Here is a 13888-nt window from a genome sequence, read left to right on the forward strand (position 1 = left end):
TGGCCGAAGTCTGGCAGCGGCAGGGAGACGCTGCGCACGTCGTGGCTTCTCAGCAGCACCTCCACGGTGGTGAGCTCCTGGAAGCCGTGCTCCGCCAGCGCCTGGCACGTCTTCTGGACCTGCTCGATGCACGGCGAGAAGGAGCACACGCGGCCTCCTGCGGGGCGGGAGGATGAATATTTAAAGAAAAAAGTTTACCTTTTTTAAAGAAAAAAGTATGCTGTTTTACATGATTGTAGTCAATTGTGTTGCAAAAAATTATTTTCTTTTTTTTAGAAAACGCAATATTTTACAATATTGCGTTTTCTAAAAAAAGGATATTATTTAAAACATTTTAATTATTAAAAAAAAGTTATTTCACCAGAATTGTGTAGAATAATTTTAAGAAAAAAAGTGTAATTTTTTTAAAGAAAAAGGTATGTCATTTTACACGATTGTAGTCAAAAATGTTGTGAAAAAGTATTTTTCTCTTTTTTGGAAAACGCAATATTGTGAGAAGTTATTTTACCAAAATTGTGTAGAATAAATTTAAGAAAAAAGGTTTACATTTTTTTCAAGAAAAATATATGCCATTTTACGTGATTGTAGTCAAATATATTGTGAAAAAGTTTTTTTTTCCTTTTATTAGGAAACACAAATTTGTGAGAAAATTATTTCACCAGAATTTTGGAGAATAATTTGAAGGAAAAATATTTAAAGAAAAGGTATGTCACTTTACGTGATTAAAGTCAAATATATTGGGAAAAAGTTTTTTTTCTTTTATTAGAAAACACAAAATTGTGAGAAGTTATTTCACTAGAATTGTGTAGAATCATTTTTAAGACAAAAATATTTAAAGAAATTGTTTTAAAAAATGTAAACAAGGTATGCCATTTTACATGATTGTAGTCAAATATATTGTGAAAAAGTATTCATTTATTTTATTAGAAAATGCAAATTTGTGAGAAAAGTTATTTCACCAGAATTTTGTAGACTCATTTTAAGAAAAAGTATTTAAAGAAAAAGGTATATCACTTTACATGATTGAAGTCAAATATATTGTTAAAAAAGTATTTATTTATTTTATTAGAAAACACAAAATTGTGAGAAAAATTATTTCACGAGAATTGTGTAGAATGATTTTAAGAAAAAAATATTTAAAGGAAAAAAGTTACAATTTTTACACGATTGAAGTCAAATATATTGTGAAAAAGTATTTTTTATATTTTTTATAAAAAACACAATATTGCGAGAAGCTATTTTACCAGAATTGTGTAGAATAATTCTAAGAAAAAAAGTTTACATTTTTTAAAGAAAAAGGTATGTCACTTTACACGATTGTGGTCAAATATATTGTGAAAAAGTATTTATTTAGAAAACGCAGTATTGTGAGAAGTTATTTTACCAGAATTGTGTAGAATAAATTTAAGAAAAAAAGTTAATTTTTTTTAAAAGAAAAATATATGCCATTTTACGTGATTGTAGTCAAATATATTGTGAAAACTTATTTTTTTCTTTTATTAGGCAACACAAATTTGTGAGAAAAGTTATTTCACCAGAATTTTGGAGAATAATTTCAAGGAAAAATATTTAAAGAAAAAGGTATGTCACTTTACGTGATTGAAGTCAAATATATTGTGAAAAAGTATTTATTTATTTTATTAGAAAACGCAAAATTGTGAGAAAAGTTATTTCACGAGAATTGTGTAGAATAATTTTAAGAAAAAAATATTCAAAGGAAAAAAGTTAAAAAAATTTAAAGAGAAAAGTATGTCATTTTACACGATTGAAGTCAAATATATTGGGAAAAAGTATTTTTTATATTTAAAAAAAAAAACACAATAAGAAGCTATTTTACCAGAATTGTGTAGAATAATTCTAAGAAAAAAAGTTTAATTTTTTTTTTAAAGAAAATTATATGCCATTTTACGTGATTGTAGTCAAATATATTGTGAAAAAGTATTTTTTTCTTTTTTTAGGAAACACAAATTTGTAAGAAAAGTTATTTCACCAGAATTTTGTAGAATAATTTTAAGAAAAAATATTTAAAGAAAAAGGTATGTCACTTTACGTGATTGAAGTCAAATATACTGTGAAAAAGTTTTTTTTTTCTTTTATTAAGAAACACAAATTTGTGAGAAAATTATTTCACCAGAATTTTGGAGAATAATTTTATGGAAAAATATTTAAAGAAAAAGGTATGTCACTTTACGTGATTGAAGTCAAATATATTGGGAAAAAGTTTTTTGTTTTTTTTATTAGAAAACACATAATTGTGAGAAGTTGTTTCACTAGAATTGTGTAGAATAATTTTTAAGACAAAAATATTTAAAGAAATCGTTTTACAAAATGTAAACAAGGTATGCCATTTTACATGATTGTAGTCAAATATATTGTGAAAAAGTATTCATTTATTTTATTAGAAAATGCAAATTTGTGAGAAAAGTTATTTCACCAGAATTTTGAAGAATTTTAAGAAAAAATATTTAAAGAAAAAGGTATGTCACTTTACGTGATTGAAGTCAAACATATTGTGGAAAAGTATTATTTTTCTTTTATTAGAAAACACAAAATTGTGAGAAAAGTTATTTCACTAGAGTTGTGTAGAATAATTTTTAAGACAAAAATATTTTAAGAAATAGTTTTAAAAATTTAAACAAGGTATGCCATTTTACATGATTGTAGTCAAATATATTGTGAAAAAGTATTTATTTATTTTATTAGAAAATGCAAATTTGTGAGAAAAGTTATTTCACCAGAATTTTGTAGAATCATTTTAAGAAAAAATATTTAAAGAAAAAGGTATGTCACTTTACGTGATTGAAGAAAATCGTGGGAGTTCTAGTGTTAAAGACCTGCAGGGGGCAGAGAGGCACATTTGTGACCAACATGTGTCCTTTCGGTAAACAGTGGCTGGGAGTGCAGGGGTAAGAAAGTACGGGTGAGGCGGCCATAAAGTGGACAGTCTCCATAGCAACCGGGGGGGAGTAAACAGGGGGTTGATGATTAAACAAGTTCAAGTAGCAACAAAGCGACAGAGTCCCAACTTAAAACACAACACAAGCAACTTAGTTGTCATGTTTGATCTAGTACTGTTGCATACTGGGGATGGCGGGGGAGGGGAGACGTCAAGGCCCTGATGGAGAGCAGCTCAACAAGGAAGTCGGGCTGGCCGCCAAAAGGCGTCGAGAATTCCGAGCACAGACTAGAAGGTTGTTTGCAGCTGCAGTGAGAGCAGCAAGGAACATTTGAAAGTGAGGTAAGAAACATGTTAGTTTGCCCTTGGAGGGAAGATGCACCAGCGGTCCTCATGCTGCATGATGACCCTGTATGGGCATGCGCCACTCCTGACACGCACGCCGCTCGCCCCCGCCTCCATAAAAGGGAGCGGGAAGAGCGTCTCCCCCCTCACGGTCCTCTCAGGTCATTTTGGGCTTTCTAGTCGCGCATTCGACGCCAAGCGCAAACGTTGGCTTACTTACCGTGCCTCTTCATGGCCGCCTTGGCGTGGCCCACCGCCTCCCAGGGGCTGGGGATGTCCAGGAAGACGGCGTCGGCCACGCCCGTCACGCCAAAGCCCTCTTTGCACACGTCCTGGTTGCGCACGGTCACCAGGTGGTCCACGCGGTGCTCCCGGAACTCCTCGGCCACCATTTCGGCGCGCTGCTGGTGGAACTCCACCGTGTGCAGGTGGCCCGTCGGCGCCACCGTGCGCAGGATGGCGTGGGAGAGCGAGCCGCTGCCCGTGCCTGCCAAACACAAGCGCACGCTTCTTAGAAACATGTTAGAATAGAATACAATAGAGTTTTATTGTCATTATTACTAGGGATGTCCGATAATGGCTTTTTTGCCAATATCCGATATTCCGATATTGTCCAACTCTTAATTACCGATACCGATATCAACCGATACCGATATATACAGTCTTGGAATTAACACATTATTATGCCTAATATGGACAACCAGGTATGGTGAAGATAAGGTCCTTTTTAAAAATATGTATAAATTTTTTTTTTAAATTCTTGAATAAAAAAGTAAGTAAAACAATATAAAAACAGTTACATAGAAACAAGTAATGAATGAAAATGAGTCAAATTAACTGTTAAAGGTTAGTACTATTAGTGGACCAGCAGCACGCACAATCATGTGTGCTTACGGACTGTATCCCTGCAGACTGTATTGATATATATTGATATATAATGTAGGAACCACAATATTAATAACAGAAAGAAACAACCCTTTTGTGTGAATGAGTGTGAGGGGGAGGGAGGTTTTTTGGGTTGTGCACTAATTGTAAGTGTATCTTGTGTTTTTTATGTTGATTTAATAAAACAAAAACAAAAAAACAAAACAATGGATGAATGAATGGGAAAAAAAATGGATGGATGGATGGAAAAACAAACAAAAAAAACCCATACTGATAATAAAAATAAAAAAAACTATACCGATAATTTCCGATATTACATTTTAAAGCATTTATCAACATCTCTAATTATTACTAGGGATGTCCGATAATGGCTTTTTTGCCGATATCCGATATTGTCCAGCTCTTAATTACCGATACCGATATCAACCGATACCGATATACACAGTCGTGGAATTAACACATTATTTTGCCTTATTTTGTTGTGATGCCCCGCTGGATGCATTAAACAATGTAACAAGGTTTTCCAAAATAAATCAACTCAAGTTATGGAAAAAAAATGCCAACATGGCACTGCCATATTTATTATTGAAGTCACAAAGTGCATTATTTTTTTTAACATGCCTCAAAACAGCAGCTTGGAATTTGTGACATACTCTCCCTGAGAGAGCATGAGGAGGTTGAGGTGGGGGGGTGTATATTGTAGCGTCCCGGAAGAGTTAGTGCCGCAAGGGGTTCTGGGTATTTGTTCTGTTGTGTTTACGTTGTGTTACGGTGCGGATGTTCTCCCGAAATGTGTTTGTCATTCTTGTTTGGTGTGGGTTCACAGTGTGGCGCATATTTGTAACAGTGTTAAAGTTGTTTATACGGCCACCCTCAGTGTGATCTGTATGGCTGTTGACCAAGTATGCTTTGCATTCATTTGTGTGTGTGAAAAGCCGAAGGTATTATGTGCAAAGGCAGTGCCTTCAAGGTTTATTGGCACTCTGTACTTCTCCCTACGTCCGTGTACACAGCGGCGTTTTAAAAAGTCATACATTTTTCTTTTTTGAAACCGATACCGATAATTTCCGATATTACATTTTAAAGCATTTGTCGGCCGATAATATCGGCAGTCCGATATTATCGGACATCTCTAATTATAACAGTGAACAGGTTCAAAGAACAACGAAATTGGAGCAGACCTCCTAAGGTGCATACACAATAATAAAGTAATATAAATAGTAAAAAAAGATAAAAAAGAAGATGTTGACCTTGAGTCTACATTCTCCTTCAGTAAAACACGACATGATTGGTTTGGTTGGTCCTCCTGGAGGCAAAGATGGCCTCCACCCGGTCGTCAAGTCAAGAGAGGGAGGGGGTGGGGCGAAACGTCGCAGTCGCCGTGGAGACCTGGCGGCGGAAACAGGGGCCTCACCGCCGTGACCCCTGACCTATGTGACTGATCCTTGTTGCCTCACGGGAGGAATCAAACAGCCGGAGGGGAGGAGGGCCATGTCGTCATGGCAACCCGCCTCCAAGGTGAGTCGGGGATGGGAAACAAACAGTCACCTTGGAAGCAACACGGAAGTAATATTCACGCGTCTGCGGTCTCCTACGGAATCAATTAATCACACGCACACACAATTTCAGCCGAGTGCAGTCAATATGCAGTAAAGCATGATGAAGCACTACTGCACCACACACACACACACACACACACACACACATACACACACACACACACCAATCTAGCTCCCCCATCCCTCCACACGCACACACAGGATTGATGGTGGACGCCTGCAGTAAAAGCGAGGCTATAGCAGGAAGTAAAAGACACATTTATTCATTAAATGTTCATTATTTCTACACTTGGACACTCTAAACTGTGTTGCCTTCAAGCACTGTAGGTAAAACAAAAAGAAGGTGTGGTATCAAAACAACTGCTCTGTACCACTTTTTGGCACCGTGCCTTAAAGGGAGGAGCTGGACACGATGGTGTTGATTGGTGGACAGAGAATGGCAGACATGTGGTTTGAACTTAATGAAAAAGACTGAAAATAAGCAAAGGGTCTGGGGGGCCGCAGGGGGGATAAGGACGGCAACACCCCCCGAAGATCCTGTTTTTTCAGCAATTGAACATGCAAAAATTAGCAAAAAAAAAGGTTTTTTGTTCATTTTTAATGTTTAGTGTTTAAAGAATTGACAAATGATCAACAGAGTTGACATATATACATACTCCATTCATCCAAATGAATCACTATGTCTGTTTCAGTCACTATGTTATTTAGTCACTACAGTAATTATGTTCACATCCACAGGAACCACATAACTTGAGTTGATTTATTTTGGAAAACTTTGTTACATTGTTTAATGCATCCAGCGGGGCATCACAACAAAATTAGGCATAATAATGTGTTAATTCCACGACTGTATATATCAGTATCGGTTGATATCGGAATCGGTGATTAAGAATTGGACAATATCGGAATATCGGATATCGGCAAAAAAGCCATCATCGGACATCTCTACCTATGTGTGTAGTATCTGTCATTTCAATTGTGACTCATTTGGTTAAAGTTCGTAAGAGGAGTGGAGGAGTACGACCCCTTTTGTTTTGCCAAATAATGGCCAAAAACTATCGGAGAAAAGTTTGGCGCCATGCCACGCACACATCTTGCGGCGTGGGGATTTATTTTTCTTAATTTATCATCACCTATATGTGTAATACCTGTCATTTTTACCGCGACTTATATGGTCAAAGACCTGAGGAGGAGTTCGTTAAAGTACCACCCCTTTTTTCGCCGAAAAATGGAAGACAAAAACCAAGATGGACGACTTCCTGTTCGTTTTCAGGCATGTCCAAAGTACGGCCCACGGGCGTTTTCAAATTGGCCCGCGAGACGTCATGAGTTTAATGAAGAATCTTATATTCATTTTAAAAGTATAACATTTTTAATGCTGCTATTTTGACACAATCTAGTGGACACAATTAATTTTTCCTGGTCAATGACTTTTTATGTTTGGAATGTGCAGCATCTATTTATATGACCGAATACAAACAACCTTCCCTAGTCATGGTGCAAAAAAAAAATTAATCCAACCAACACAAAATGTGAAGTGAATTTTATTTACCATATTTTTCGGACTATAAATCGCTTTTTTTTTTCATAGTTTGGCCGGGGGTGCGACTTATACTCAGGAGCGACTAATGTGTGCAATTATTAACACATTACCGTAAAATATCAAATATTATTTAGCTCATTCACATAAGAGACTAGACGTATAAGATTTCATGGGATTTAGCGATTAGGAGTGACAGATTGTTTGGTAAACGTATAGCATGTTCTATATGTTATAGTTATTTGAATGACTCTTACCATAATATGTTACGTTAACATACCAGGCACGAACTTAGTTGGTTATTTATGCCTCATATAATGTACACTTATTCAGCCTGTTGTTCACTATTCTTTATTTATTTTAAATTGCCTTTCAAATGTCTATTCTTGGTGTTGGCTTTTATCAAATACATTTCCCCCCAAAAATGCAACTTATACTCCAGTGCGACTTATATATGTTTTTTTTCCCTTCTTTATTATACATTTTCGGCCAGTGCGACTGATACTCTGGAGCGACTTATACTCCAAAAAATACGGTATATAGCGCTTTTCTCTCGTGACTCAAAGCGCTTTTCATAGTGAAAGCCAATATCTAAGTTACATTTAAAGAAGTGTGGGTGGCACTGGGAGCAGGTGGGTAAAGAGTCTTGCCCAAGGACACAACGGCAGTGACTAGGATGGCGGAAGCGGGGATCGAACCTGCAACCCTCAAGTCGCTGGCACGTCCACTCTACCAACCGAGCTATACCGCCCCAATGTAAACACGCATGGTCACTGAACTTTGTGGATAGTATAAAAAACGTCCAAGCACGGCAAAAATAAAAATAAATTACAAAACGTGATGGGAAAATGCTTAAAACTCTCCATACTTATCCATGTTTGGTGCATTTTAGCTGCTTGATAATTTCTGATTGATTACAAAACTTTAAGAAGTAAAGATGGTAGAAGTCAAACTTTCGCATACTCTTAATATCCAATTATATTACAATTAATATAATGTGTGTGTGTGTGTGTGTGTGTGTGTGTGTGTGTGTGTGTGTGTGTGTGTGTATATATATATATATATATATATATATATATATATATATATATATATATATATATATACATATATATAGTGGGGCAAAAAAGTATTTAGTCAACCACCAGTTGTGCAAGTTCTCCCACTTAAAATGATGACAGAGGTCTGTAATTTTCATCATAGGTACACGTCAACTGTGAAAGACAGAATGTGAAAAAAAAATCCAGGAATTCACATTGTAGGCTTTTTAAAGAATTTATTTGTAAATTATGGTGGAAAATAAGTATTTGGTCAATAACAAAAATTCAACTCAATACTTTGTAATATAACCTTTGTTGGCAATAACAGAGGTCAAACAATTACTATAGGTCTTTACCAGGTTTGCACACACAGTAGCTGGTATTTTGGCCCATTCTTCCATGCAGATCTTCTCGAGAGCAGTGATGTTTTGGGGCTGTCGCCGAGCAACATGGACTTTCAACTCCCTCCACAGATTTTCTATGGAGTTGAGGTCTGGAGACTGGCTAGGCCACTCCAGGACTTTCAAATGCTTCTTACGGAGCCACTTCTTCGTTGCCCGGGCGGTGTGTTTGGGATCATTGTCATGCTGGAAGACCCAGCCACGTTTCATCTTCAAAGCTCTCTCTGATGGAAGGAGGTTTTGGCTCAAAATCTCATGATACATGGCCCCATTCATTCTTTCCTTAACACGGATCAGTCGGCCTGTCCCCTTAGCAGAAAAACAGCCCCAAAGCATGATGTTTCCACCCCCATGCTTCACAGTAGGTATGGTGTTCTTGGGATGCAACTCAGTATTCTTCTTCCTCCAAACACGACGAGTTGAGTTTATACCAAAAAGTTCTATTTTGGTTTCATCTGACCACATGACATTCTCCCAATCCTCTGCTGTATCATCCATGTGCTCTCTGGCAAACTTCAGACGGGCCTGGACATGCACTGGCTTAAGCAGGGGGACACGTCTGGCACTGCAGGATTTGATTCCCTGTCGGCGTAGTGTGTTACTGATGGTAACCTTTGTTACTTTGGTCCCAGCTCTCTGCAGGTCATTCACCAGGTCCCCCCCGTGTGGTTCTGGGATTTTTGCTCACCGTTCTCATGATCATTTTGACCCCACGGGATGAGATCTTGCGTGGAGCCCCAGATCGAGGGAGATTATCAGTGGTTTTGTATGTCTTCCATTTTCTGATAATTGCTCCCACAGTTGATTTTTTTCACACCAAGCTGCTTGCCTATTGTAGATTCACTCTTCACAGTCTGGTGCAGGTCTAAAATTCTTTTCCTGGTGTCCTTCGACAGCTCTTTGGTCTTGGCCATAGTGGAGTTTGGAGTCTGACTGTTTGAGGCTGTGGACAGGTGTCTTTTATACAGATAACAAGTTCAAACAGGTGTCATTAATACAGGTAACAAGTGGAGGACAGAAGAGCTTCTTAAAGAATAAGTTACAGGTCTGTGAGAGCCAGAGATCTTCCTTGTTTGAAGTGACCAAATACTTATTTTCCACCATAATTTACAAATAAATTCTTTAAAATTCCTACAATGTGAATTCCTGGATTTATTTTCACATTCTGTCTCTCACAGTTGACGTGTACCTATGATGAAAATTACAGACCTCTGTCATCATTTTAAGTGGGAGAACTTGCACAATCGGTGGCTGACTAAATACTTTTTTGCCCCACTGTGTATATATATATATATATATATATATATATATATGTACTGTATATGTATATAGTTACTTTACATCCAGTTGGCTTTCGGCCCTCACCCACATTTTCTTAGCTCAATGCGGCCCCCAAGTCAAAATGTTTGGACACCCCTGAGGTATGTGTTCCTGAGACTTTTACGTGCGTCCCGTCATGATAGACATCTCCTGCGATTTTCGCGTCGACACGTGAAACTGGTAGGAGGAGCTAATTTTTCCTCATTTGAAAGGTGGCGCTAAAGAGACATAGTTGAAATGTCATTATCCTTACGCCCCAAAATATAACATTTCTTTGAAAATATGGGGACTTTTCATGTTAAGGGCCTCAAAAAGGCGTACAAACGTATAGAAGAAAAAACACAGCAACTTCAACAGGGCACTTGCTGCTCCGCTGTTCGGGTCCTAATGATGCCATCCATTGTTGTTTACTTTGTTGAACGCACTGCCGCATTAAACTGTTATAATGTCACGCTACAATAAAGCTCCATATTGGATTTATTTTCCATGACGTTCTAACTTAGCGGTAAGGTCGTCGCTCACCTGACTCACACACGACCGAGCCGGGCTTGAGCTCCAGCAACATGGTGATGGCGGCGATGTCGGTGGTGTAGAGGATCTGCGTGCGGTGCGGCAGCGTGACGGTCCACAGCTCGGGCGTGGGGTGGAGCACGTAGACCCAGCCGCCTTTGGTGCACGTGACCTTCGACCCGTAGCGCTGGCCTATCAGGTCTGCCGAGTGGCGAATGGCGCCGTAGCGCGTCTGCGTCTGGGCCCCGTGCCGCACCTTGATGTGCGTCATGGAGTCGTGGCCCAGGTACACCACGGCGACGTCGCCGTCCTGGATGACGTCAGAGTACTCCACGAAACTCATAGTGCGCTCACTCTGCAACGTGACACAAAATCAACATGGTAATGTGTTACATGAACAAATATTTCCGATGTCTTACATTTAATATAGTCAAGTGCTATTTTGGACAAATCTGACAGGCAAATACCAATTAAATGAGTCTTATTTTGACAGTAAAATATGGCGGAACACGTCACTTATAGAATCATGTGAATTAATATGTGCTATTTGGATTTACACTGAATGAAAACAGTTTTGAAAAGGAATTTTACCTTTGCAACCTCGTTATACTATTGGCTAAGTCAGGGGTGTCAAACTCAAATACAGAGTGGGCCAAAATGTTAAAACTGAACAAAGCCGCGGGCCAAGGTTGAACAAATGAACCTTTTAATAGGGACCCAAACAAGTTTTGCATTGAATATTGAACAAGCAAGGCTTATAGAACTTTATAGTGACACGCAAAATCGAGTTTCAAATAATAATAATACAAAAATATCAATGGCATATCAAATATAATTTAAATAAAAATTGAATGCCTCTTTTCTATTTGCAGCCTTCTGAGGTAAATATCAACATTAACTTTTTCCACAGGCTAATAAATGTGAAAATAAAATAATTAATAAACCAACCGTTCAGGACTTTAAACTGCTCAGTTTGCAACACACTGATCTAATCTGATGTGCCCAAGCCAGATACCTGCCATCTTTTCTTGGATGCTAGTTCATTAATGTCGGGGCTCAGGCTTTGAGCTGAGGCAACCTTCATTATCGAACGAAGGTGTTCATCAGTCATTATATCTCGTAGTCCACCCGGACCACAGTCTTGGGGTCGTGCCTTAAAGGCACTGCATTTAACGTCCTCTACGAGCTGCCGTCACGTCCGCTTTTCGTCCATTCTAACAACGTGCAGGCCCAGTCACAAAATATGTGCGGCTTCTGTACGCACACACGCGAATGCAACGCATACTTGATCAACAGCGATACAGGTTACACTGAGGGTGGCCGTATAAACAACTTTAACACTGTTACAAATATACGCCACACTGTGAATCCACACCAAACCAGAATAACAAACACATTTCGGGAGAACATCCGCACCGTAACACAACAGAACAAATACCCAGAACCCTATGCAGCACTAACTCTTCCGGGACGCTACAAAATACACCCCCCGCTACCACCAAACCGCCAAGTGAAATTACACGGCAGGCCAAATTTGGCCCGCGGGCAAGAGTTTAACACCCATGGGCTAAGTTTTATATTCATAAATGTAAGTTTGTCAATACCCGACCTATTTTTTGTGCCTTTAAAAAAGAATTAGAACTCTACATTAAAAACACTCTCTACCTCGAACAACCAAAAAGCTGTGAAAACGATGATGCTGTGTACCTAATTTAAATTATTTACTGAAATTGTGTAAGCCTATGGCTGTGAACTTACTTATATATATTTTATTTTTTATTTTATTTTTTTTTACATTCCATTTTAGTTAATTTATTCAGTTTACAACCCCCTGGTGCTGTTTTGTACTGTTTTCGTCCTTATTTTGATTATTATTTCTCAATTGTTTTTAAATGTTGCAATTTATAAATAAAGATTTATAAAAAAATACAAATAAAAAGATATTAAATATTAGAGGATACACTGCTAACAAGCGTAGGTTGCATTTAACAAGAATTTAAAGGACACTTTGGGAGGACTAGCTTTCCCGGCTGGCCTGGGAACGACTCGGGATCCCCCGGGAGGAGCTGGACGAAGTGGCTGGGGAGAGGGAAGTCTGGGCTTCCCTGCTTAGGCTGCTGCCCCCGCGACCCAACCTTGGATAAGCGGAAGAAGATGGATGGATGGATGGATTTATAAAATAAAAAATAAAAGAAGATATTAAATATTAGAGGATACACCGCTTAAGAGGTTAAGTTGCATTTAACAAGAATTTAAAATCTAGGAAAGAAACATTGACGACACAATAAATGTTTTATATTAACGATAACGCTAACCGGAACTTCTACGCTCGAAGCATGCTAACCACGTTAGCACGTCCGGCTAACGGACAGCACAGACAAAGAAATAAGCGACCATTTGTCCCGCAACTTACCGTTTATACAACAATTCCCGTTAAGTGTCTCCAAAAAACCCACAATTTGTTCCAAATAAACCACTTTTGGTCCTCGTCTGTGCATGCGGAAGTCAACTCTGACGGAGTTCCCCACATGTGCTTGTTGTGACAGGAAGCCGGGCAAGGAGACCGGAAGAAGCTTGCTTTCGCTGACTTGTAAACTTCCTGGATTGGCTGATGCCTTAGACTGGCAGTGCATATGATTTGTAGATCTACTTTTTTTTTTGCCTTCTCTCTTCTATCCAGCCAAACGAGGAGACACTAAAAAAAACAACAACAAAAAAACAAATAATAAACGTGTTTCTGGTAATAATATGAAATTATATTATTAAATCCTAATAGTTTTTGTTCATTTCTGCATTATATATAAGCAACAAAAAAAAGACAATCGCCTCATTACAACCTTTATTTTATTCATTGACTAACAAATTGAGGCACTGCCAATACATTACAATATTCCTAACGTTCTCAATGTTGAGCGATCAATAAGTAATGTGAGTAAAAAAATAAAGTGTGAGAAATTACCAAGAGAAAAAAATCTTAAATGTCTCCAATAAAGACAATAATTTAAGAGCGCTTCTCTTTTATTATTTTCCAAGATTATATTAATAGTTAGAAATCATTAAACCAATTGGGGAATTTGAGTTTCACTTTAAGAAATCGATTATTGCGTGTAACATTTTTTAGCTTCAACATATAATAATATTATAACTCATTTCTAGGTTGTTTTCGTTCATAAATAAACCACATTTAATCTATTCCATAGCAAATGGGGACATCTATGTACGTTGTTTTTCAGCCAACTTCTGATCTTTCAAAATAAATGTACAGTATCACATTCCAAAAACAAATAATTCACATCTTTGAGTGCAGGGATGTCCAAAGTGGGGCCTCTTGTGTTATTTTGTATGGTGAAACATATTCATGTTGACCTCTTTCAAAGTGCACAATCATCGAT

At 37.9% G+C, this 13888-nt stretch overlaps 1 protein-coding gene across 1 annotated transcript in view; it reads right to left on the minus strand.

Annotated features, from left to right (window-relative positions):
• The window catches only part of trmt61a (tRNA methyltransferase 61A), a 13335-nt gene extending 249 nt beyond the window's left edge, over nt 1-13086 (minus strand). The window contains exons 1-4 of the mRNA XM_061986814.2: nt 12910-13086; nt 10509-10851; nt 3462-3728; nt 1-157 (exon numbers count right to left, since the gene is read on the minus strand). The exon at nt 1-157 is cut by the window's left edge and continues 249 nt beyond it. Of these exons, the coding sequence (XP_061842798.2) occupies nt 1-157; nt 3462-3728; nt 10509-10839 (755 nt within the window). The 5' untranslated portion in view covers nt 10840-10851; nt 12910-13086. The remainder of the gene's footprint in view (nt 158-3461; nt 3729-10508; nt 10852-12909) is intronic.
• Between the last annotated feature and the right edge of the window lie 802 nt (nt 13087-13888).

The sequence above is a fragment of the Nerophis lumbriciformis genome, linkage group LG26 (assembly GCF_033978685.3).
Source record: "Nerophis lumbriciformis linkage group LG26, RoL_Nlum_v2.1, whole genome shotgun sequence".
In the NCBI taxonomy this organism is placed as follows: domain Eukaryota; kingdom Metazoa; phylum Chordata; class Actinopteri; order Syngnathiformes; family Syngnathidae; genus Nerophis; species Nerophis lumbriciformis.